At 41.7% G+C, this 27,209-nt stretch overlaps 1 protein-coding gene across 2 annotated transcripts; it reads right to left on the minus strand.

The window, feature by feature from the left end:
- Positions 1–4,224: 4,224 nt before the first annotated feature.
- Positions 4,225–26,446, minus strand: LOC135485710 (uncharacterized). 2 transcript variants are annotated; one of them, XM_064768104.1, is made up of 7 exons: positions 26,379–26,446; positions 17,531–18,263; positions 12,757–12,922; positions 9,580–9,714; positions 6,052–6,172; positions 5,614–5,832; positions 4,225–5,237 (listed from the first exon to the last, which is right to left on the minus strand). In XM_064768104.1, the coding sequence occupies exons 2-7, from the start codon at positions 18,222–18,224 to the stop codon at positions 5,034–5,036; spliced, it is 1,539 nt and encodes a 512-aa protein (XP_064624174.1). In that variant the 5' UTR covers positions 18,225–18,263; positions 26,379–26,446; the 3' UTR covers positions 4,225–5,033. The 2 variants fall into 2 exon arrangements, with proteins under 2 accessions (XP_064624174.1, XP_064624175.1); XM_064768105.1 differs by having other exon boundaries at positions 4,228–5,237; positions 17,540–18,263.
- Between the last annotated feature and the right edge of the window lie 763 nt (positions 26,447–27,209).

Here is a 27,209-nt window from a genome sequence, read left to right on the forward strand (position 1 = left end):
TCAAGGAACAAACTTTGAGTCCGCCATGTTCAAGGAAATGTGCAGGTTACTGGGGCTCCAGAAGACCAGAACAACTGCCTACCATCCCCAATGCAATGGGCAGGTCGAGAATCTGAATAAAACGATCAAATCAATGCTCACCACGATGGTTGATGAGGAAGGAAGGGATTGGGACATCCACTTGCCCTCAGCGTTGATGGCATATCGATCCAGCGTACAGCTTTCTACAAATGAGACCCCATTTGCGATGATGTTCGGAGAAGAGATGCGGATCCCCCTGGATGTAGTGTTGGACCTAAAACCCGCAGCTGAACCCTCCACGGCTCATGTGACTGAGTTGAAGTCTAGAATAGAGGGTGCTTACCGCCGTGTAAGGGAAAACCTGAAACTGGCCCAGCGGAAGCAAAAACAGTTCTACGACAGGAGGCAGAAGGACGCTGTGTTTGAAATAGGCAACCTCGTACTCCTGAGGAACCATGCAATCCAGACAAAGGAGGTGTCAAAGTTTCATCGAAAGTGGAGGGGCCCTTATGAGGTTCTGAAGTGGATAACCGAGACCAACTATAAGGTTATCATGGCGGATGGGACACGGAAGAAGACCAAGGTCGTGCACGTTAACGACATGAAACGGTACTTTGTGAGGGAAACAGGCCAAGAGTCGGAGTCTGAAGATAGTTCTGCTGAGGAACCGGGAATGGAGACGCAACTCCTAGTTAACGAAACTGCATCTGCAGAGGACGAGCTGATCGGACAAAATGATGAGCCTGAAGACGATGTGGATGCCAATAACATTGAACCCAGCGGAAGTCGACGAAGAACTCGAGGAAAGCCGCAGAGCAACACCCTCAGGCGAAGAACCGGACGAAAACGTCACAGCAGACCAGCCAGATCCCCAACCGCAGAGACGGAGCCTCAGATCCAGAGAGAAGATAAAACGACCCCAGCGGTATCGGCTCTCGATCGGTGTTGTCTGTGGACTCTCGGATGCGACCAGTCGACGGGACCGCATCAAGGCCTCCAAGGAGCGCTGGCTGGCGCGTGGTTATGAACTGCATGCACTGGAATAACTGTTGTGTAATCTGATGAATTATTAATACTGTCTGATGGATGATTACCCCTCGACTAATCCATGATTTCTCGTTTCAGCATGATGGCCGATGTGGTGGCTTTGGATGATGGAATGCCGGGCGACCTGAGAACAGCTAAACGCGAGGCGCAGAATGGTTTCTATACATACTTGCGGAGGAGCCTACAACAGCACAGGAACATCGCCGTGCCAAGGACCGAGTTGAAGAAGCTGCAAGCCATCGCCTGTCACCATGCAATGGATGCTGGCCGCTGTATCTCGGGAGTGATGATAACCGGATTAAAGACATTATTGGTCCGCCACCAGAAGGATAAACCACTCAGTCTCGTTGACATACAGAGAGTAGAAGGCCAGATCAACGTGGTCCTTGATGAGTTCGGAGGTATTCACTCTGAAGTGTTGCCTCGCTTGCAGAGAATAAAGTCTGATTTGGTAGGGAATAGTGAGAAACCAGTGGTGCTTCTTGGGGACTCCATGTTTCTTCGATGCACGGCCAGGCGGGGCCTGATCTCGATGTGCCATTCGGGAGAGCGGGTGGAACAGCTGTTGGAAACGATTCGCCACATGAGACTGGATGCCAGTGCCATTGTTGTGACGCATGGCTTGAACCATACCCGTTCTTTCGGGAACCCTGGACCAGCCATTCAGGAGCTGTTCAAGGTGCTGAAGCGGCAGTGTTCCCAGCTCTATCACCTCCAGCCGCCTATTTCTCCGTCCCTGAACCAAAACGCCGCCCAGATGGAGAAGCGTTCAACCAGCTTATGAAGGATGCCGGATTTCGGCCCATCAGCCATCCGGCCATGGGTTTCGACGAGTTTGACCGGAGCGACCGATTCCATTATACGTCCGACGGGATGAATCGAGTGGTGGATTTCGTTCTAGGACACGTGCGTCGGACGTAGGGGGAGCGGAACCTCAGTGCCTACTCTTCTGGTCCGCGTTGGTTCTCCAGAGATAGAGGGGGTAAGTGAATTTACCTGGCACTGTTGGGGCCCCTTTCCCTAGCCCGCTGCTTCGGACGTAACTGTAGTAATTCGGAGGACCTTTAGTTTTTGGTGCATAATCAGGAGGACACTCAAATTTGTATCTTATCATTTGGAGGACATTCCAGTTGTAATCTGTACCGATTGTGTTCAGGATGTGTTCATTTTCTGTGTTTTATATCAATTTGGACTTTCAATGTTGGACTTTAAACCTTGAATTCTTTATGTGCACCCCATCCACGACGCTTTTTGTGGTGGGGATGGTGTGGCGAGCGCACGCCGTAGGATTGTGTATAGTGGCCCTTTAAGGGTGGTACTTGGGCGTAGTAGCGGTCGCGAGTTGGGTGTGTGATATTGTTTTTGTGACCCGTGTCAAGACCGGCGGTCTAATTACAATTGTCAGAGATAATAGTTACATTAAAAGCATATAAGTCGCATACAAGTGTTGGTAAGTTTTGTGTTCAACCCTGTGTGTGTTCCACCAGAAATGTACCGAAGGAGCTTGACCCACTTGTAACGGGGATAGATGAAAACTCCCTCAGGCAAGGAACGATAGAGGCTGCAGAAAAGCTTTCTGATATCTTCAAGATCAAATTTTCAGTGGACCACCCAACTCTGGAACAACCAAATAAGTCTCTTCAGAGGAATGGAAGCAGTTGTGGCGTATTTGTATGCTTTTATGGTCATCAGTTTGTCAACAAGAAGCCCCTCACTGACCCATTGCAGACGACACATTTCAGCCAGCACATATATCAGCAAATACTCAGCAACTGTATTAAGATCAGTACTATACGGGACTCGTGTGAGATTTGCAATGACAATATTATTAGTGTGAAAGAATGGGTATCGTGTTCACGATGCCAGCAATGGTATCATTGCCAATGCATCAAAATATCCTATGAAGATGCCAAGAGTATCGCAGACTACTTTTGCAATTGAATTCAACGGATTTGTTTTTGAAACAGGATACAGACGACGACGCCGGTCGACAGACGCTGCGGTGTTGTATAGACTCCTCTACGGTGAGCCAATAAAAGGAAAAGTAAGGATCATGATGAATTTGGACAAGATAAAAGGATTGTTGCAGAGTCGTCTCCTCCAAAACAACCAAGGCGAAAGGATAAAACGGTTGTTTCATTAGACTAGAGAGCGATGACCTCGATGATTCATTCTTAGATAAGGAATCAGGAATATATTATGTGAACCTGAACAGATTCATCAAATGAAAGCCATGTGGAAACAAAACTATACCGTCCTTGGTAAAACAGGAAAGAAAGAAACCCAAGTCAGCAGTAAAATTGAAATAATCTAAGAGGAATTAAGAGCTGTTGAGGAAGGGTTTCAGAGGAATATTTTAGATAAAGAATTCCTCGTTAAGATGACATCAAGAGAGTTGTCAACAAATTGCCTGTTCTAAATCAACGATCTGCTGCCCATATCAAGAGCAAAGTGCAACACCTCCAATCAACAGGGGTGAAAATATCAAGAACCCTTTATTCCTCAAAAGAATCAGAGAAGTGTTAACTTAGCTGTCTCTTATGACATTCAATGTTGGGTACTACCTTTTCAGCATGTATTGTGTCATCATGTATGTATCAGCAATAAATTGTACACCCGTGTCCCTTTAAGGACACCATGTTTATGATAACACCTCGAAACGTTCTCCATCACTACTGGTGAAAGTGTGCGTGATCTTCATTGATCGGAGTCCTCATCAGTGATGATCTCAATTTCCGACAGCACATCGACAAGACCACAACTAGAGCCAGCCGTACACTTGGGTTCTTAAGCAGAAACTTACATTCATGCCCCAAGAAGTTGCGCGAGCTAGCTTATTTCACAATGTGCAGGTCTACCATTGAATACAGCTCTCAGGTTTGGGACCCTGACGACAATGGCAGAGAGGCCTCTAACATAGAACGTATACAAAGAAGGGCAGCACGGTTTGTCACCCGGAACAACCAGCCCAAAACTAGCGTCACAGAACTCTTGAGAAATCTCAACTGGGAACCCTTAACATCACGATGGAAAAACCAACGCCTCATCCTTTTTTACCAAATAATAAATAAGAAAGTCGAAGTTCAACTTGACCCCAATCTGATCAACCCTGGAAGAAGGAACAGACCAATTCAAACTAGATGCAACACCGACGTGTACAGGAAATCTTTCATCATCCGTACAACTTCCGACTGGAATAGTTTAAGGGCAGACGCCCAAAAATTGCTCTAAATTGCTCAAAATAAGTTGAAAAGAATTTCGATACAGACAACATTTTAGAAGGAAATGGTGACTTTTGTGCAAGTTTATGAACTGAAGTCAATCATCATGATACCCAAGTTTGGCTAATTAAAGCCATTTATGCGTATGTTTCAATATTTTCAATGGAGATAGCCAATAGGTGACTTCTACAGAGCCAGGCCTATCTGTCAATAGCCTTCAGAAATGATCACCTGGGCTGTAGTCTTTTTGTATCTATTCAGTACCTTATGACAAGGGCAACATAAGGCTGATGATGACGTGGTCTTAATTTTCTGAAACTACAATATATAGTTTTCTCACGTTTGTAAGGCCCTTGGTTATAATGGCCTAAAGACTTTACTCTTGTCTGCTGAACTGTAAGAACATGAGAAAACTGTATTTGCACAGGTTGTCATAGATTCCGGGACTAATTCTCCTTTCACACCGCATGCACATTCGCTGAGGTATAATACAACTTGTAGCTAGGCCTATTTGTTGTCCCGCATGTCCAATCAGGGCTCGTGGCCCTTGATATTTTCTTTGTGTTCAATAAAGGGCGTAGGTTCGTTTGAATCTGCGCATTTGCCATTGAGGATTCGACGTGTTCACTTCTGTCTTTTCATTACGTTATCCTGTCCATGTCTCCTTGTGTGACGAGTATTTCGGCCGTCACATAGGTTATAGAAATGCATGGAGCTACATGAACAAGAAGTCCATTCCATTTCCTACTTCAAAAATACATCATTATCAGTTAAATAAGCAAACAGTAGCAGAATGTATGCCAGATGTTTTCGGTCCTCCCTATTCAATATATCATACGGTCTAGAATAATGTATTTTAGCCTTATCGTCTGCATTCAGCTCTATGGGCTCACTTTCCTGTAACATCTGTAGGTGCTCATCAGACATATGTAGACAGGTCAGACGAACCTGTAAAAGCAAATACACCCAAGTTCAGAAACAACAATTGTATGTGTTGGCCGCAGGTCACACCATAAATTGATCATGGCCTCAGATTTCTATGGTCACAAATCACAAGTTAGTCACTCTGAATACCCCTTCAAAACGTTCCAAATAGAATTTCTCCCTATTCCTGACTGTTCTATTTTTAAAAAGGTTTTGTGGGAAATACTTGAGGTATATGGGAAGCAAATATCATGATTGCTATTGAGCCAAAACAGAACAACAGTGTATGCTGTGACATGAAATGATACTATGACTTCTATTCTAACGTTACTATGTTCTAATCGATTCTGAAAAACAAGAACCTATTTTTACAGTTGATGTAAAATGACTGCATTCATACCTTTGTGCACTGAATAATCATACCAAAAATGCATTCCTTGTTGCCAAAACGAGTTAGTGCTGTGTATGGAAGCTCAACAAGAAGCTCTGCAGCATGTTGACCAAATACTTCATCTGGTAAGTCAAAATCATCAGGGTTTTCAAAGGATTCCTCACTTGGGCCTCCTGAAGGCAGATTGTAGCTGGAAATAGGTTGTGACTCTTTCACATGCGGTTTTACCTGTAAAGATATGATGATGAATGATAGAAGTATGTCATCACAAAAGATATACAAAATATATGGGGGGGGGGGGGGGTCATGTACCAGTAGCTAGGCAGGTTAAAATACGTGCCACCCAACATGGGCTAACAAACAAGAAAGCCAAAAATACTGTGAACTGCAATCTATAAGTCATGGTGGAAATGCCCGGTGGTACATGTATAACTTTAAAACACATACCTCAGCAACTGTGATGACCAGTCCTCCTTGCAGCCGATGACCATGTAAAACCTCACAACGCAGGTTAGGGATGGATGACACATTCTCACCAAATAAATTCATGGAGCGCTTTGAGGCTATTCTGTAAAAAGATGATGACAGGAAAATTAGCTTATGGTCACATACTATAGTGTCGACACTACGTGCAGGGGGCAATGCTATATTTCGGTAGCGAGATATTTTAAGTACAATCCCAACACAAATAGCCACCAACCAGGGGCTCTGAAGTCAATACCTCACAATAAATTATTTCCTTGGATGTGCCATAGTAGGCCTAAAACCTCTGGAAATATTATTTCAGCACTAAGGCGTAGTACTAAACCAATGTTCTATATCCTCCTGTGCCCAGTAGGCCATGTACAGGATGATAGAAAATCTGTTGAGAGCTATAAATAGATAAATAAAAGTAAAATATAATGACAATCTTGGTGATCAGTATCTAAGTTTTTTTCGTACAAAGGAACCTGTTGAGGCGGACACGGACTACCATCTAGCTAAAGTGTTTTAATTGATACCATCCCTTCAAGTAACTCCCATGGCAGTGTGTCTAGTCCACAAACTTTTTTTGCAAAGTAATTTGATACCGGGGAGGTACTCTGCCAAGTGTTGGCCGCTGAAGAAGACTGCTCTATTCTGACCATTGACACCAAGCAATTTGTTTATCTTGGCCCTTTGTTGACAGGTGTGTTGGTATCTAAACTGAGTTGGTCAATGGTAATGACCTCAAAATAGGTCTTTTTCTGGTGTTTTGAGTGATACCAGATTGCATTCCTTTGTCTGAAGATGCTGGAGATCTGTGTAGTGGGCATTTGGTCAGTAGTATCCTGTATACTGAATAGAAGAAGAGCTCTGGCAGATACTTATATATATTTACGGCGGAAACTTTCAAATTCATAGAGCTGGTACAGCACAGGATCGACCAGGGATATGGAATGTCACGTCAAAAGAATACAAGAACAAGCATATCAAATCCCTAAATAAAATCGAAATTGCCATTCTATTCCTCTGGACAAGCACTGTCAGCATATCAACAGTAGCCATCTTTGTATTTTCTCTCCAGAATCATCAAGGTCAAGGGGATTTTATTCTTGGGTAGCCCACCGCAGATGCATGGATTCCATTATGATAGAGAGTGAGATGTTAGTCTGTCTGTGCACTGTTTAGATACTTGACCAACTTGGCCACATTTGCCTTCAAGTTCAAGACTTGGTGACCAAGAACTTTGAAAAGTGTGTAGTCTGTGTCCGCCTTTAAGATAAGTTCGAGTGTTTCCAGATTCATTATTCATGGGAAATCCAAACTTTGCCTCCAACGGGCCTTCCACCCACTGGTACATACACATCCTCATGTGGGCCAATAGCACAAAGACTGTGCCACACAATGGGCAAAATATCTCAAAAACCAAAGAGGAATCTAACAAGAGGCCCAAGAGCCTGGCGCTCAGCTGAGTTAATATCATTTTAAAATATCTTCCCGGTGTTTAGTTCATTATGCATGAAAATGGCATGCTCCATGGTATTTGATATCCTTTTGCGTTCACTACGGTATCAATGTTTTTGGTTGACATAATTATGCCACTGTTCATTCCTCAATCCTGACCATAATTCGGGTGAAATCATCGTATGAAAATATTTACCGAAACATGAAGTTTATGCCATGAATGAGGATACTCATTGTCATAGCCTCGTTTACAAGTACAAAGTATTTTCCCGCGAATATTCAAAACTGCTTGGCTCCTTGCCAGTTAAATAACATGTGACTATACACAAAGTAGAAAACTTTGATGGAAATTGTAAATCATTTTTTTATCTATCAGGGGAAACAAGCAGATGATGATCAAATAAATCATTCATGAGAAATCGTTTTGTTGCTGAAGCTTGCATGTCTAAGTTAATGCTAAACCTTTTCTTGTGCTCTACTGCGCCACCGTAGTTTTCTATTTAGACCAGCGATGACGTCATTTCTGGTGATTCCCTACGTTGTCCAATGAGCGCTTTTTAAAATGTGCCATTTGGTATTGTACAGTATGCAATGTATTTTTTCAGCGCTGCCAGTTGCCGAACAGAATGCCGTAGCTCCCTCAATTTCCAATCAATTTTTATGGGAGTGACATTATTGTATTGCTTAGAATGTCTACTTTTTACTCATGAAAGAATCGTAGAACTAAAACATAATAGGCGAACAGAATCATGCCGATTCACTGCACATACTGTGGGAATTCTCCACTTCAAAATACATCGGCGATGTCATCGCGAACAGAGCATGCACTTCCGATATCGTTTTCACAGAAATGTGGCCAAATTTTCAAGAACTAATTTCTGAATTTAGTCCCTAAAGACCTTATGACTACCACTGAAACGAACTAGTGATAATATCGCCTACCAAACTACTTTTTAAGCAGAAAATTGGGTACTTGAGTGTCATTGAGCTCCAAGATTATTGCACATGGCGTAAACAACATGCCGCCATTTTGTCTCCGCTTCGGTATTTCGTACGCCGCTTATAATGCACCTTCTCAATTAAAACCAACATAATAAGGCCTTACATCGTTGATTGAATAGGAACACCACACAAAACACAATAAAGTGGGGGTACAATCGATTACGAAGCTGAAGTGAACAGTGATTTATTCCTGGAGCTACTGCTTTTGTTGTGTAGCTGCCATGTTTTGAGAACTGGCAAATAGGAGACTTCATTGATGGCTGACGTCATCGGGCGGGAATTTGAATCGGCAGAAATAATTAAAAGGCAGGTAGCGCCCTCTCCTGTTAAAATTTTGAACTTTTTCTCAATAAAATAGATTTTCAAGAATTTTATCTTGATATTAGAGCATATTTCGACTAATTCTGCTGCTCCTAGGCCGATATAGGCCAGTTTCCTTCATGCACTCTCGCTCGCAGGAAGTAGGTCGAATGGCGACAAATTTTGTTTTGAAAGTAGAGTTTGACAAGAAGTATCCAGAAATGCAAAATTGAAGTCTCTAGGTCTTACGGTTACAAAATGTGCAGCATGGGTTTAACGGATGGATGGATGGATGGATGGACAGACGGACGCCACTGAACAACTTATTTGACAAGCTCGGCTGACTTAGTCAGCTGAGCTAATAAAAATTAAGTGCTTCAAATTACTTGCTAAAGGGCATTGCAATTTGCAGTCTCCATCATCAGGCCTTTCCATCCCAGAAAGGTAGCTGCATTAAGGAAACAGAGGATGAAAAGACCTTGGGGATAACATTCTCGAATGATCTGAAGCCAACAAAGCACATGAAGGTCATCACTGCATCTGCCAAAGGAGCTTCAGTGGCCAAATGAGGAGCCAATTGTGGCCAATTGGTTAGACTGTTAGGGATCACCCATGGGTATAAACCAAGTTTAAGATCTGTAACTAACTGTTACAAAACATGCAGCTAATATGGATGGATGGATGAAAGGAACTCCAAAAAATGAACAAATAACCGCCACTTGAGCCATAAAATGTGCGAGAACTCACCTCAATTCCAAGAAGAATATTCTTGCAAATGTTTGAAAAAGATTTTCAAAGCAATGTTCATCACTGGGCAAGCCATTAACATGGTTCTCTATCAAACTGTCAAGAGCTTCCAAGAAATGCAAGCAGAACATAGTGCTGGAATAAATAGAATTTCAAATCAGGAGTGGAATGAGCATAGGTGATCATGCTTGACTTTGAGGTGAGTGTGGGCGCCCTATCACACAGTCACCTGCACCATGCATGCCATGACTCGAGTTTTTTACTTGATTGACACAGACAAGGAGCTAGTAATAAGAAGCCGTAGCAAAACTAACATTCATGATCGAAAGTGAAGCCTAAAGAAACTAAACAATTTTGTTTCTCTGGGCCTTTATATTCCCAAAATTCATGACATATCAAACATCGGATCCCCAAAATAGGTGGCACCCAAATTCAACATACATGCATATATGATTACTTTTACGTGTTTTATTCATAACGCTCGGCCCCAGATCTTGATCTGACATTTTGACAGTACCGGTACATACGGTCAAATCTGCTTGCATACTTGGCGGAAATGAAACGTCCAGGCACCATTGTGCTCACTGTATATATATTTGGTGGTCAGGAAATCATCCTGGTTAAGAACCACCCTTCATGTATAATAAATAGGTCAAACCAAAGTTGGTATGTCATGTGATGTATCGTTGCTTGGAGTACCTACTATTTAACAATATTATCGAAAACACGTCACTTATTATAAGCGAGATATTGCACTTTTTACCTTTTTAAGTTTTAGCCACCTGGTGGCAAAGTCCAGAATCAGATCAGATCGAAATTCAGTGTCCGAGGTTACATGACGTAGGGAGTCATGTGTATTAAATTTCAAGTTCATAGCTTTAGCGGTTAAGAAACGTGCCATAGTTACATTCAAACGGTCAATTTACACCATTTGACCTCTTGCTAGGAGAACCAACCATAAAAATTTCATCGAAAACGAGTCACTCATAAGAGAGATATCACACTTTTTATGTTTCCACTTCTGGCCCCCTGGTGGCCAAGTCAAGAATCATATTAGACCGAAATTCGGTGCAAAAGGTTACTTGACAAAGGGAGACATGTGTACAAAATTTCAAGTTCATAGCTTTAGCGGTTAAGAAACTTGCCATAGTTACACTCAAATGGCCAATTTATGCCATTTGACCTCTGTGATCTTGAAAAGTAGGTCAAATCAAAAACCCGTTGATATGTGATCCTTGCTAGGAGAACCTACCATACAAATCACATCGAAAACCAGTCACTCATAAGAGAGATATCACACTTTTAAGGTTTATGCTGCTGGCCCCCTGGTGGCCAAGTCATGAATCAGATCGGACCGAAATTCATTGTCAGAGGTCACTTGACCTCGGGGGTCCTGTGTACAAAAGTTTCAATGTGTGCAAAGGTTCAAGTTCATAGCGGTTAAAGGGAACTGAAACCGCCAAGCCAGTTCATACGACCTCGTTTTCATTTCCCGCGTATCGGGTGATCAGAACGAGGCATGAATGAAACATGGCGCCTAGCTGTCAATCATTGACTGACGTCACTACTATGGAATTTACTACGAAAACTCATGAATGAAAGATCGCAAGACTCATGTGATTCTCACATGATTCTCAATAATAACAAATTGAACTCCGCATGCTCGGGCACTGGGGGCGGAGCTACAAATCTGAACTCGAATAGGAAGTTGGAAGTTTGACTTTCTCGGGCGGTGAAAGTCGAAAAGTTGAATAAATCGCTCAGCGGTTCCAGTTCCCTTTAAGAAACGTGCCACTGTTTTTGAAACAGGATACAGACGACGACGACGGACGCTGCGGTGTTGTATAGACTTCCCTACGATTAGCCAACGAGGCGGATATAAACCGAAATAAAACCAAATTGTAAAACAAATATCAGTGTAAATTGTTCTGGTTCCTTATAATTGTATTTATTCTCCCCTTTCATGTTAATTTCCGTTGTTTTATTCACTTATAACTGAGAGAAACAACCCCTCTGAGCAGTTGATGGCTTTGCAGTTGACTGTGATCCACCATCTTCACCACATGCAAATATTTCGAAACACCCACCAATACACAACTCTACCCTGGCCTCTTTGCACACAACAAGATAAAGGATCTATACAAGTTTTGTGGCTTTGGCCCGTTAAGCATTCATGTATAGCCTATAGACTAATCCATTTTGGGAGAGTTTGAGAACCTATTCTTAGCAGGTATCCCCGGGGCCTGATGGGGTGACAACCTTCTGGTTGAGGGGATATTCCGAGGGACCCGATAGGGGCATTGTTTATGGGTGCCGTATTAGCCAGCGCTAGCACGGATTTTCAAATAAAGGTGACCATGGTCTGTCTATGTGCTCTACCACAGCTTTTAATACTTGATGCATCTGAAGAGGCACTCTTGGCATGGCCTATCAAGGAGCTGCTCACGGCGCTGAAACTACTAAGTGTCTTACCGCAGCACGCATCTTAAAGTTATAGTACTGATATTGTAATTGGTTCGAACCATTGGTCCTTCTTCTTCTCCGTATAAAAAGGGGCCTTTTACTGACTGCGGAATGAGACATGCTGACATTGCCTCATCATCTCTATCGGACCAATTGATATGCAAGCAACAGCACAGGGCCCGAGTCTGCGGACAATATTGGTTAATTAATTTGTTTCTTCAATATGGCCCTTTTGATATTGTATTATATTTTCATTGTAATTCAAGGTATAGCCCATTTGCACCTGCCTCCGCCACGGGTATAATGCTAGTGTAAATAATGTGTGACTAACCCGCATCTTTTTCCAATTTTTATGATCACGGCGCCCAGGGAGATACTTTGAAAATTTGAACCAGTTTCAAAATTAAATAACGTATTTTTCCTTTCCTTTTCATTGTACTGCAATTCAATTTTTTTATTGCTGGGCAGGGCTAGCTTGTGGCCGAAACATGAAAAACACAGTAGCTCGCGTATCGGGAGTCGAGTGGCGACTAAAATTGGTCTTGTAAATAGTTTATCAAATGCAAAACTGGAAATATAAAATTTTTGCTGCTGACTGGAACCTGCACAGTGTTAAGCTATTCATGTTGACAGATGGACAGACGACATCTGATCCATTCTACTACTTCAGCTGACCCTAACATGCCTAATAAGCATTATACATGTTCTACTTACAGACGGAAATCAAGGAAGTCGAATGCCCTGGAAACAGGAGTTCTCCATGCAGTGTCCATAGATTGGTCAGCCAATGTGTTCTGACGTAGAAATTTTACTCTATCCTCTTCCTCTTGTACATCTTTCAAAAGATCTTCCAGAATTTTCTTACTTGGGTCTTGGCATTCTGAAAGTATACAAATTTAGGATATTTTGAGATACCAATATGTACTTCATTCATAGCAATTGTCGGAGAGAGTAGCACTGCTTGTGGAAATAACCCCCTAGAATTGTATGAAACTTTGTGCGTGAGTACACAATCCACAAAGCTTTTGGCCAGGGGTCACTAAGTGACGCTGCAACCCACACCTCAAAGTGACTCACTTTGAGTTGTGGGTTGCAGCGTCACCTGTAAGAGGGAAGGTATGTAGGCCTAAAATGGCCAAAAACTGCAAAAACCATTCCTCTTGATATTATGGAGAAAACAAATTGACCCACTTTTGATCCTTGGCTTAAGACCCAGTTTTTATAAGAATCAGATGGATATGAGAGGATGATATGACCATCCCAGATTTCCCGAAATTTTTTTTGGAAAGGCCTTTGGGTAGAAAGAATGAAAAGGCCAGGGGCCATTATGCTCACCATATAGATATTTGGGGGTTAGGAATTCATCCTGGTTTAGAAACATGTTACATAGCAGTGTTCTCCACAACATAAAAAAAGAGTGGCCCACCCCTCTTAAAACTGTGACCTTGAAAAGTAGGTTAAATCAAAAACCTGCAGGATATTGCACTTCTTACCATTTTGGTTTTGGCCCCTGGCGGCCAAGTCGAGAATCACATCAGACCGAAATTCACTGCCTGAGTTTACATGACATAGGGAGTCATGTGTACCAAATATAGCTTCAGCGGTTAAGAAACGTGCCGTATTTACACTCAAACGATCAATTTACGCCATTTTACCTCTGTGGCCTTGAAAATTAGGTCAAATCAAAAAAGCGTATAATATGTGATGTATCGTTTCTAGTAGAACCTACAACAAAACAAGAGGCCCAAGGGCCTGGCGCTCAGCTGAAATGGATAGGTGAAGGCAAGGGCCAAGTGTGTATCGGTACCGTTATTATGAGGCAGCGTGAAGCTATAACGTCTAGCACGCAGAAGTGCTGATGCGAAAGACCTTCTTGCTATATCAGTGCATGCTGAAGTACTGAGTTGACGTCACCCTGGTATTATGACGTAAAGTCATTTCTATTGCCGTTGCAGTAGTGGGGTGTGTGATGACGTCAAGGAGTTGTGTGGTGACGTCAAAGAGTGGAGTCCTTGTCTTCATGCAGCGTAGGTGGAACTAATAACATGCACATGGACACAAGGTACATAATTATTACAGTGTATTTTGTGAGGTGGGGCCTGGTGCTTTACAATGGTCAAATGAACCGACTGTTCTCTGGACATTGATGAAGTGAATGCAGCCAAATGTTTGGGACGGTCTTTTTTGTATGTGAAGAAAAGAAGATAAAGAGTTGGTTAACAAAATGAACTTTATTGGTGCGGCAGATATTTGATGCCTTTCGGCAGATATTTGAAGCGCCTTGCGGCAGATATTTGTTGCCTTGCGGCAGATATTTGATAACGCTCTCCAGGAATGGAAAGCAGTAAAACGAGTAAGCACACCTTACTCTGAATGTGGGAACAGCAAGTGCTTTCCTGGACTTGAAATGTGCCAACGACTCCTCTTGCAATAACCAACAACAGTTAATCTGTAAAAAAAGAGAAGAGAAATTAACACTGACTGAATAAAAAAGGGTGACATAGACGGGGAAATGTACACCACCGGATACAGTCTGTGCTTGATCAGGCATCGGTCAGATGATATCCTGAACAAAGCATCTATGGAAGCAAATCCAGAAAGAGACTTAACCTTCGAAGGGCACACTTATCACTCAGTGAAAAGTCAGTCCTGGGGGTTGTTTTCCAATTCAAAATAAAAGTGTAACCTCTTTAAATTAGTCTCACAGACTGAACCATAACACTCAACAGCTAACCGTGCCCACATGATGACTGATGTGAGCCAAGTTGGGCTTAAAGATGAGCGGGTGGTGTACTACATTTTGAAAATTGTCTATCGTCTACGACATGTGACAGAACAGGATCTAGTGGACTTAATGATGAGGTACTATCAAATAAGGTGTCCATCAAATGAATCATGAGGGCCTGTTGAGTTATACTCTAAGCCTGTCCTATAGGGCTAGGCTATCGTTTTTTTTCTTTTTTACAGCCTACAGTACAGCCATGCATGCACAGCGCAGTGTACAGACAGTACAGGATTGCCAACCAAAAACATGAGCATTGCTGCGTAACGAAACTGCAGTGGAATTCATACTACGATGTCATAATGACAATGTGACTTTCAAAATAATTGTAAACAAACGTAAATGGCGAGATTTGTTGCAAAATTGCCAACCGCAACAACTCAGGGACCGTCCCAAAATGGCCGACGGCGAATTCTCCGGTCGCTAGCGCAGTCCATAAACAAGCATCAATTTTACCAACTTTGGGTGCAAGCTTGGTCATAAAAGTTACAGAACTGTTAGAAATACATCTAAACAACATATATATACAGTTAAAAGTGCATAAAAATCCCGTTTCAACCTCCGGGCGCTACCTTTTTTTCTCCGCCACGCGCCGGGCCCTACCGGTCGTTATTTAGTGCGACCGCCACCAGAGTGTTTATCAGTAATCACGATCTTTCGCCATTTTAATTGCGCGTTTTAGGCAGATTAATCAATTATTACATGCATGCATTATATATCACCGAAATGATAATTGCGTTGGCTATTTGAAACTAAGTTCAGATATCATTTTCGATCTTTGAATTGAATTTAGGCGAGTGATTTTTGACACCCTGTCGACATATCAGGACTTGCAAAATTCACGCGAGATCGCTTGCATCATCGGCACGTTTGAAAACCGAATTTCACAAATTCCACAAATATTTATCACATACCATATGTATCACCACAAAGGTAACTCTCTAGACTATTTGAAACCAAGTTCAGATACTTATTTTCACAAAAATTCGAAGCTATGCAAGCGATTTTTCAGTGGAAGAGATCGACGGAAACAAATTTCTCGCTCTAAAATGACACGAGACGAGCACCAACTTTCGCTAATTTGTGCACAAAATTTCCGCAATATTATAAAAAACTATTGATAAATCTGAATTATATAGACTCTTTTCAGTACCTAAACAAATTTCAGGTACATGGTCATGTTGATTAAAAGAGTATCAACCGATTGAACATGAGAAAGTTCACTCATCTTCATTGAAGCAGCGACTACCGCCATTTTTAAATGGTGGCATCTCTTCTATCGATCGGCCAATCAGCGGCACTGCTTGCAAAAAGTTTAGCCACCGCCAAATTTGAAATCGCCAAAATTCAGGCAATGTGCCTGCAGCGCCAACTGGCGGCTAAAACTATATTAATTCCATTAAATGTAAAAAATGAAAAAATATTTAAAAATATTCAGCCACATTTGAAAACAATATTTGCTCTGTGGACCGAGGTAAAAAGGGAAAGAAATCTAAACGCGAAATGACCTCATTCTCTTAATACAGGTCGGATCGCGCTGATTTTTCGTTTTTTGAGTTCACCTTGGGCAACTCCTAATTTAGCACCGTCAACGAAGTGGCTAGGTCTTCTCGGTCAGAAATGTCCAATTTTGTCCACAGATGGGTCCCTAGATGGATGGATTGCAGGACGGACACCATTTGAACAGCTATACTACTAGCTCCGCTGACTTTGTCAGCTGAGCTAAAAATTCATCGAAAAAGGAAGCGCTTTTATAAGAGCGTTATCACACTTAAAATTTTTTCTAACTTTTTTTACTAATTTTTTAACTAATTTTTTTACTAACACGCTGTGCATTGCATAGTTGGGACTTTCCCTTCCCCAGTTTCAACCTCGTGATGGGATTTTTTACCTTGGTGAGTTTTAGTCCGTGTTTTACCCCATTTACCTCTCCTCAGCCATCAACAGCCTCACTAGCTGCGACCCTCAAAGCCAACGGGCTTGTTGTTACTAGCGATCTCTTCAGAAACCCACTGCTACTCATTCAGTTATGATGAAGACATAAGATATGTGACTATGTTCTTTGGACGTTCTTGTGGAAATCTCAGTATAAAAACACCAGCATATGATCAAGGGCAGTCATGTCAATTCAAGTCATGTTACTTGGAGAGCCCTTATGAATACAGTGTAAACAGATATTACAGGTTAATCCACATGCATGGCTTTTTTGATTGAGCGCGGGGCTGTACCACTATATGTTTTTTGCGGAATATCGAAGTATACATTAAGCTCAACAGTCATTTATAAGCAATATCTGATTATCGATTGGTCTAATAGGATTATAAATTTTTTCGAAGTTTTTTTGGCGGCATCTCTGGAGAAATAGGCCATTTCGAAGAAGACAAACCAGCGCCAAAACAAATCAAATGCGCACACTGAGAACACGTCAGAAGGCCTAAGCCGACTTCAGACTATATGCCTAGAGACACCGCGATCGTTTGTTCAATGTGAAACGCATGACTGGTCAGCGCCAAAACAAACTTCTTCGAATTCATCTATTATTTCTAAAACGTACTTCACTAGATGTCCGCACTCGCAATTTTTCTGATTTCTCTGCAGACAGCGCGACATTGATAGACACGTTGACATTGTCTATCATGTCAAGCGCCCCCCTATGACCTCCCATAGACCTACTGACCAGCACCCTCCTATTGTTTGTGAACCTACCATGCTTACCTGCTCCATTGCCCGAGCTTGGGGTTCGAGCCATGAATGATTCCGAAAATGCCAAGGACATCTCCTCATCAATATCTGGCTGGGTTAAGTTTCTATCGACAATTTCCATAATGTTGTACCTTCGCACCACTTCGAGTTCAAATTTTGCCCACCACTTGTCACACTTGTCTGGATCAAGGTGCGGCTTTATCATGTCTCGCAGAAGGCTTTTGTAATCATATTCATACTGGACACGGATGAATCTTTTGTTTTCTTTGATGTGCAACTCTGCCGCCGTTGGCAATGGTGTCAATCGCAATGAGTCTGTCTCTGCAGTCAGTGCCACAGGCAGAGCCGATTCTGCCTGCTGCTGTGATCGCGAGTGTAAGGATTTCTGTAGTTCACTGGTAGATGTAGACCTATTAGATGCAGATGTACTAGTACTTCTGGCAGTGGCACTAGGCCTACGTCTACACTTAGACCTAAATTTCCGATCAGTGGCAGAAAAGCCGGCAGCAGACTTCTGGACCTGCTGATCGACCACGCCGTCAAGGGGATTCATGTAGTACTGCGACTTGTGAATAGGTACACAATAGATGTTCAGTTTTTCAGCATGGCACCGTTTCCAGCGGGATGCGGAGTTTGGAATGAAGTCAGCAGCAAGCTCATGTTCACATATCTCGTCGCCGTCGGTACATGCCGCCATTTTGAATGTATTGAACTCGGGTATCGTTAGTCCATGTACCTGTAATAAAGATTTAAGCCATTTTTCAGTTAGATAGGCAATATCCATTAGCCTATCAAGTTTTTCCCATACTTAATCAGCAAGGAATGTACTGGCATACTGATACTCTGAGTGGCCACTAAAATGGATTTAGGACGGTTGCCATTAGGCGACGAAGGGTATGGAATCAAATGAGAAGTGAACAGAAATTTATCCACCTGATCATTAATGTGGAGATGATGTCCTCCAAGCCCCATTTTATCACAAATATGGAGACTAGAGGCAATTACAAGCAGAGTGATATGTCACATCATGTGTTAACAACAATAGAAGAAGTGGATAAATGAACCATTTCAAAGTTGTTAGCGCATTGCGCAATGGATGAAGAGCCTTGATTGAACCTAGCGCCTAGCGTTGATTTTCACTTCAGTCAAAACTGTTAGAAGTCAGATGTGGGCACACTGACTTCCAATGGCCCACTGGCATACTGATACCCTCAATGGCCATTAAAATGGTTTCTGGATGGTTGCCAATGCCATTGGGTGACGAAGGGTATGGAATCAAATGAAATGGTCCAGGGACCATGTGCTCACCTCGGGTAATGTTATGCATACCATTTGTAGTGGATATGGGGAGAACAGTTTCTGGCTGGTTTCACCAGTTTTAATTCCATTGAATAATATCATTCTTCTCGGCTCAATTGCACAAAAGAAAATTACTCCTACCACCTAAGTATAGCATTTTGGTTATAAAGGAGACTGAATTTCAGGGTCATTGAAGAGTGTACATGTCACATGGAAATTGGTTGACATCGGTTCAACAGTTTAGGACAGGAGTAATAGGACTTCATTGGATTTTCAAGATGGCGGCCATATTTGTCTTGGGATTTGACTGAAAATTAGGGATTTCGATAACAGTACATAGATCCGTAATCACATGTAGTTTGGTTGCAATCCGATCATTAGTTTCAGAGATAGGACTTGGTTTAATTTTCAAGATGGCCGCCTGGCGGCCTTATTTGAAGTTGAGACAAGACCACTAATGAATATTCATAGGTTGGAGGGTCGAGGCCCATCAATTAGACGAGTGCATGTTTTTTAACTCTCGAGTACATATTTGGAGAGGTATTGAAAAAATATTTGTTGTGGCAAGTCTACAGATATAAAGAAATTATTTGGTGAAAAAATTAATTTCGAATTTTGCTAATTTGGTAATTTGGGGCGTGTTTTGAGATTTTTCTGCCAGTTGGCTGAAAAGAGTGGAAATATCAAAGTCTGTCTAATTTGTCAACTATCAAAAAATTTCCGTGGTCAACTACCAGTTTATTTTTCACCATTTACTTGCCCGACTGTCCAGAATATCGTATCAAAATTTCAGATTCACAACCCCACGCAGTACTTGATGCGTCGCAGTCAAACATTGACAATTTAACTGCTAAAAGGCTTAAAAAATCAATTGGGGTCTTGTCTCAGTTCAATAAATTGAAGTCCGAGCAGGACAAATTTTTGAGGTAGAATAGAGGGTCCAAAGATGTATGTCCTCAAAAGTTGAGAACCTTCTAGCTAAAATAGAAATGAAACGCGCCACCTATCGGTAATTTAGTGACTTTGACCTCCATGACCTTGAAAAGTAGGTCAAATCAAAAACCCGGGTGATATGTCATTTAACCTTATTAGACACACCCACCATAAAAATTTTGTCACTCTACGTACCATCATTAGCTTCAAAGGAAAAAAAACTATTTCCAAGATGGCCGCCGGCTGGAGGCCAGAAAGTAGGTCATATCGCAAAAAATTAAAAATAGATCTGGGCATATTGCCCAAAGCTACCATCACACCAAGTTTTAGCCATCTAGCCCTAGTGGTGACGAAACTTTCTCCGCTAACGGACGAAGACAGACGACGGATGCCACGGTATCAAGCTCCCCAGAGGTGAGCTAAAAAGAAGTGAATATCAATGGAAATGTATCCTCTTGGTCATTGAAGGCCTACGCCGTTCGTTAAACATTTTGAATTTGTAATTGAATGAAACGGCCAAGGGCCATTGTGCTCACCGTATAGATATTTCATTAATTCATCTTAAGAAATATGCTACATGTATAGTATCGGGTCAAACCAAAGTCGGTATGACATGCGATGTATCGTTGCTTGGAGTACCTACCATAAAACTATCATCGAAAGCAAGTCACTAATAAGCGAGATATTGCACTTTTTACCTTTTTAGCTCACCTCTGGGGAGCTTATACGATACCGTGGCATCCGTCTTCCATCGTCATACGTAAGCGGAGCACGTTTCGTCACCGCTAGGGCTAGACGGCTAAAACTTTGTGTGATGGTAGCTTTGGGCAATATGCCCAGAATTCTTTTTCTTTTTCGCGATATGACCTACATTCTGGCCGCCATCTTGGATATTGTTTCTGCGTTTTTGTAGCTAATGGTTGTATGTATTTTTTATGGTGGGAGTATCTAATAAGGTTAAATGACATATCAACCGGGTTTTTGATTTGAGGTACTTTTCAAGGTCACAGAGGTCACAGTTCACTAAATCACCGATAGGTGGCACGTTTCGTTTCTATTTGAGCTAAAGGTTCTAAACTTGCGAGGACATGTATCTAGGGACCCTCTATCCTACCCCAAAAATTTGTCCCGCTCGGACTTCAAATATGGCCGCCAGGCAGCCATCTTGAAAATTAATCAAATCAAATTTTTGATGTGATTGTATATCTAATATATGTACTCTCTACAACATCCCTGATTTTCCACCAAATCCATCTACCAATATGGCCGCCAGGTGGCCATCTTGAAAATTAAACAAAGTCCTATAACCCCGGAACTAATGTCTGATCGGATTGGAACCAAACTTCATGTGATTATGTATCTATGTACTCTTATCAATATCCCTAATTTTCAGTCGAATCCCATGACAAATATGGCCACCAGGACGCCATCTTGAAAATCCAACAAATTCCTAGTACTCCTAAACTATTGAACAGATGTCAACCAATTTCCATGTGACATTACTCTTCAATAACCCTGAAATTCAGTCAACTTTATAAACAAAATGCTATACTTAAGATGGTACCGGTAATTTTCTTTGGTGCCATTGAGCCGAGAAGAATAATCTTATTCAATGGAATCAAAACTGGTGAAACTAGCCAGAAACTGTTCTCCCCATATCCACTGCAAATGACATGGGGGGGGGGGAGTCCTGTGTACAAACTTTCAAGTTCATAACCCTAGCGGTTAAGAAACACGCCAAAGGCATTCCATATGAAATCAACCTATTTAAGAAAATCTTCCCAGGTCATAGTCTCAGAATTGGCTAATTTTTACATATTTTGTAGGTTATAGGGCCAATATGAAAAGTCCAAAATATTTTTGTCATATTCCTGACGGTTAGCCCCCCAGGAGGGTCAAAAAAAAGGGGGCGTGGCACCTTTTGGGGGCGGCCGCCTATTTCCTAGCCATTTTTGAATGGCTATATCTCAGAAAGTATTAGAGATACCCTTTTGATTCTTTCAGGGTGTTTTCTTCTTGGCCCAAGGACTGCTTTAAACCCATTAATTATATACTGAGACCTTTAGGATGAAAATTTATGGGGTTTCAATATTAGGTGATTTTTTACCAAAATTGCGTTTTTGGGGGGCTCTACCACCCACACTATAACAGGGTGGGGACAAATGAATGGTTGTTTTGGAAGTATCCTGTAATGACATTGTCTTGGTGTAAAAGAAACATCCTGAAAGATTCAGAAGTTTCTGAAAAATGGTCCTGAAGTTGGTCCAAACCCCAAAATGCCACATTTTGAGGGTCCAAAATGGCCAGGTAGGAATGGGTTAATAATGAAAAAAATAATTTTCCTCAAGAAACCTTGGTACCCTCTACTTGTGAGTAAAAAATCTTTTTCAAACCAGCACTCCTTCTAGTGGAAATAAATAGTTTCCCTAGTCAAGACTGGTATGCCACTCGTCCCTATATAACATGTACATTAATGTACATAAATGTACATAAAAATTTTTTTCCATATAATACTTTATTTATAACAGTAGGAACAACAGCTACAGTATTTGAATAGCCCTGGAAACACTGGATTGTCCTTAGCATTCTTCTAAGAACCATAGAACAATAAGTCCCATCTAATTTACTACAGTTTGGTCTACATGTAGATAAAAGTCAGTGCATGAACCGCTGATAGCCTGCTTTTATTCTTGTTTCATCAGCTGAGGAAATGAAATAACTGCGTCCTAGACCACAAGTTGTTGGGGCATCAATTATGGCCAGGATGTGCTCTAACGGTACCCAGCAAACATCTGTTTATTTTTTTCATCATTAACCCATTCCTACCTGGCCATTTTGGACCCTCAAAATGAAAATATTTGGACCCTCAAAATGGGGCATGGTGGATTGGGAACATCTCCGACTGCTCTGAGGAACATAGTGATATACAAGTGTCATTCATGCATCCTCAAAGTCAAGCTTCAAATATCATATGGCCAACTCCAAAATATGTTTGCTGGGTACCGTTAGAGCACATCCTGGCCATAATTGATGCCCCAACAACTTGTGGTCTAGGACGCAGTTATTTCATTTCCTCAGCTGATGAAACAAGAATAAAAGCAGGCTATCAGCGGTTCATGCACTGACTTTTGTGATCTACATGTAGACCAAACTGTAGTAAATTAGATGGGACTTATTGTTCTATGGTTCTTAGAAGAATGCTAAGGACAATCCAGTGTTTCCAGGGCTATTCAAATACTGTAGCTGTTGTTCCTACTGTTATAAATAAAGTATTATATGGAAAAAAAATTTTATGTACATTTATGTACATTAATGTACATGTTATATAGGGACGAGTGGCATACCAGTCTTGACTAGGGAAACTATTTATTTCCACTAGAAGGAGTGCTGGTCTGAAAAAGTTTTTTTTTACTCACAAGTAGAGGGTACCCAGAGTTTTCGGAACAAGTTGGGTTTGGTTATTTGAGCTTATTTAGTAAGGAGCAGTGAGTTTGGCCATATGGAGGGTGTTCTCGACTTGTAGGGTTGTATTTGTGGGTTTTGGGTGGCAATGGTGGATGGTTTTTCTCCTGTGGTGATCATGGGGCTTTAATGATGTGGAAGCTCTCACACGATACTGCACATGTAAAGTGATTTAAGGTTATATGAGTTGATTAGGAGCTGTTTATACTGACATTCAGTTTTGTTGTAGAGTTTGTAAAAAGGGAAAGTTTTATTTGGACAGTTTGAGGTTTGGAGGTGAGAGGTGAGAGGATGCATTGCTTATGAAGGCAATGCGTCCTCTCACATTGTGCTGCAGATGTTAAATGGATGAAGCGGATACAAGTTGATTGGTTCTGTTTGTACTCACATTCAGATGAAAATGTCGTGGAATATCGGACAGTTGTGGTTGACGAGAAGAAGGATGCATTGATGTGATTTTGTCCCTGCTGCATTTGGGCACTGGAATGTGCTGTATGCACTGACTTCATAATTGCAAGAAGTTTGGTGCATGTCATGTTGTGGAACTTTCTGGCATGAAACATTGCACCTGTGAATGTTTTTGGGTATGATACGGCTGCTTCAAATCGTTGACCAAATCATGAAATGAGCAGAGTGAATGCCGGTCGGGCCTAGGCCCTCACTAGTACTACTTACTTGACTTCAAGCTCGGTGTCATTAATTACTACAAGCCGCCCAAAGAATACACACGCATTCCTAATGGCTTATGTCACTTGAAACATGGCTCTTTCCACAAACTTACCAGTTACAAGGCGCAAACACCGAAAGTACCGGCCGCTGTGGCTGTCATATTTTACCGCACGATGACATGAGCATACACGTGCATACACGAGGTGTATAACGTCATAAAATCGTGTGTGGTGCAACGTCACAAAATTGTGCAATGTCTGCGTCGTCATCGGATCTTGCTAAAAATTATCAGTTCACAATTTCGGACGCGTCATCAGTTTTGATATTCACCGATAAAATCCTTTTTTTCTTCTAAGTCAAATTTCGTCCGCGCTCCTTTTCACCGTAAACTACCTTGAAAATTATTTTGCTAACTATTCCATGCGGTTAAACCGATTGGAGCGGGTTCTATCATAGATAACTGGAGGTCGAAATCCACAACCAGGAATATGACTTATGAAACCATTTGAAGCGGTCCGCAAAAGCCTTCCTCGTGAGGTGGTGCCGCCTGTCGGCGGTTCCGGGACCATTGCGTCAAGGTCTCTTGAGGAAAATTATTTTTTTCATCATTAACCCATTCCTACCTGGCCATTTTGGACCCTCAAAATGTGGCATTTTTGGGGTGGGACCAACTTCAGGACCACTTTTCAGAAACTTCTGAATCTTTCAGGATGTTTCTTTTACACCAAGACAATGTCATTACAGGATACTTCCAAAACAACCATTCATTTGTCCCCACCCTGTTATAGTGTGGGTGGTAGAGCCCCCCAAAAACGCAATTTTGGTCAAAAATCACCTAATATTGAAACCCCATAAATTTTCATCCTAAAGGTCTCAGTATATAATTAATGGGTTTAAAGCAGTCCTTGGGCCAAGAAGAAAACACCCTGAAAGAATCAAAAGGGTATCTCTACTTTCTGAGATATAGTCATTCAAAGATGGCTAGGAAATAGGCGGCCGCCCCCCAAAAGGTGCCACGCCCCCTTTTTTTGACCCTCCTGGGGGGGGCTAACCGTCAGGAATATGACAAAAATATTTTGGACTTTTCATTGGCCCAATAACCTACAAAATATGTAAAAATTAGCCAATTCTAAGACTATGACCTGGGAACCACTTGTTGATTTCATATGGAATGCCTCGCCACTGTTTTTGAAACAGGGTACGGTGTTACAGACGACGACGACAGACAGATGCTGCGGTGTATCCTAGACTCCCCTACGGTGAGCCAAAAACATGAATAGCATCCACATACTAGATGTAAATGTCAACATTGCCATTGTGTAGACTGATATACCCGCACAAATACTATGAATACCAAGTTTAAACAAATTCAATTTGTATCTATAGATGGATATCTTTGTTTACAAACTGACGTCATTCTGACGTCATAACTGTTGGCTGTACGCGCATACTCGTATCTCAACAGAGGGGATGGCGTGACATAACAATGTCAACGTCTATGATCGTTGCTGGTTTCACTTGGATACGAGGAGTTTTTCTCGACTATCTCGTGGCCTGCATGATATTTTAGAATAAAACTTGGATACAATTGTGTTACAATAACAGCTGTACATCATCGGTTAAGCATCATTATGTGAACAAGAGAAATCTCAACAGGACGACGGTTTGTCGCAAATTTTCTTCATGAAAACTATGTTGAAGAGATACGAGAGTGAGCGCAAATGATGTTTACAAATTAGCCATGCCGTCAGCAGATATTCATCTATTCAATATGAGTATAACTGCACTACGGCATTGTGTATTAGTGGATTTCTATTAGTGGACCACAAGTAATTACGAACGGCATACCCCTTTGTAGTTTAAAAGTTTAATGTCTCACTATAGATCGTTTCACTTGACTGGGGGATAATGTTTATGAAGACGTCGCGTGATATCACCTTATAGATCCATGCACTTGATTGGGAACATGTAACGTGACGTGACGCGAAGTCTTCGTAAACGTTGTTCCCAATCAAGTGCATCGATCTATAGTAGTAATGTGAAACTTGTTGCAATGGCCAATGCATCATGACGTGACGACGGCTAACACTATGTTAACCTGTTCCCAATCAAGTGCATGAATCTATAGCCAGTGCAGAGACCAGGCCTACCTAGTAGTAGTAGGCCTAGTCTGCCTCCAAAAATGATGCGACGTCATTTCATGCATACCACTGTGCAGCAGATGTAGACCTGGCAGTATATCACACTCACACAAACCTAAACAGCTTGTCACTTGCAGAATACATCTGGCGAAGTTTCAATATCGTCTCGACATAGGCCTACATTACATGCATAGACTGATGCAGCACAATACATGAGACACCCTGTACATTGTCAAAGCAAATTTGAAAAATGTCACCTTTTTATGCCTTATAACTTCAAGATCAACAAGGATGGTGAAAAAAACATTTATACACATCTACTCATCAAAATGGGAAAGCCAAATAACCACTATTTCAATCTTTTATATAAATATAAAGTGTCGTTACGGCTTTTGTCCGAGGTTTTTCCTCGAAATATTACCTCGAGATTCAGCTGAAGCAAAAAGTTATTTCATGATTCGGGTGAGTGACCCGTTTCGCGGGATTTCTTAGTTGGCCGCAGCCGTCGATTTGCACTTTGTAAATCTTGTACATGCATATCAACTATTTGGTCTCGTTAGGGAGTTACGCGATGATGACGTGCCTCATTAACAGGACGTAACATCTATTTTAAAATGCGTTTCCAAAGTGAATGCATGATGACAACCCATTTGAGTCGTATATCACTGGAAACGCACAATTCCCCTGATTCTGCAGGATGTTAAATCAGGCATTTTGTTTCTTTGAATAAATCATAAGCGTCGCATTTGCTCCTAGCTCTGTTCACAATCCCAAATGGCAATATTGCCAATTGGGCCGGACAATCACGAAAAAACCCAAATATTATACATTTCTTACAGTGACTTTTCTTCCATGAAAGACAGTTGGTTACGCTACACAAAAATTTTTAAAAAACGCGGGTCAACTTTTGAGATATGCTGAATGTTGCACAAATCAGCTCAAAACGCACCAACTGGCACTGGACGGCATTTCAAGACGGGGCCGACGCACATCCCAAGTTCAGTGTACACATACGTCGGCAACAACAGTAAAATGCGTAGTTTCTTGTTAGCCGCCTATTGAGTAGCGCTCTAGGTTTCAGCATGGAGGTATTATTAAAAAAAACATGTCTTTGCCAAAACAACTGCTGAATCAACACTGACATACTGTGAGGACCGAGAAATCAATGGTTTTAGGAA

Source organism: Lineus longissimus, chromosome 3 (genome assembly GCF_910592395.1).
Source record: "Lineus longissimus chromosome 3, tnLinLong1.2, whole genome shotgun sequence".
NCBI lineage: Eukaryota > Metazoa > Nemertea > Pilidiophora > Heteronemertea > Lineidae > Lineus > Lineus longissimus.

Excerpts from the sequence above, each read along its gene's own strand:
- LOC135485710 (XM_064768104.1), bottom strand. The coding sequence starts at position 18,224 with ATGGCGGCATGTACCGACGGCGACGAGATATGTGAACATGAGCTTGCT. Across the intron at positions 6,173-9,579 it reads ATATTCTTCTTGGAATTGAG|AATAGCCTCAAAGCGCTCCA; the intron begins GTGAGTTCTCGC and ends ATCTTTTTACAG. Across the intron at positions 5,238-5,613 it reads TGATTATTCAGTGCACAAAG|GTTCGTCTGACCTGTCTACA; the intron begins GTATGAATGCAG and ends TTGCTTTTACAG.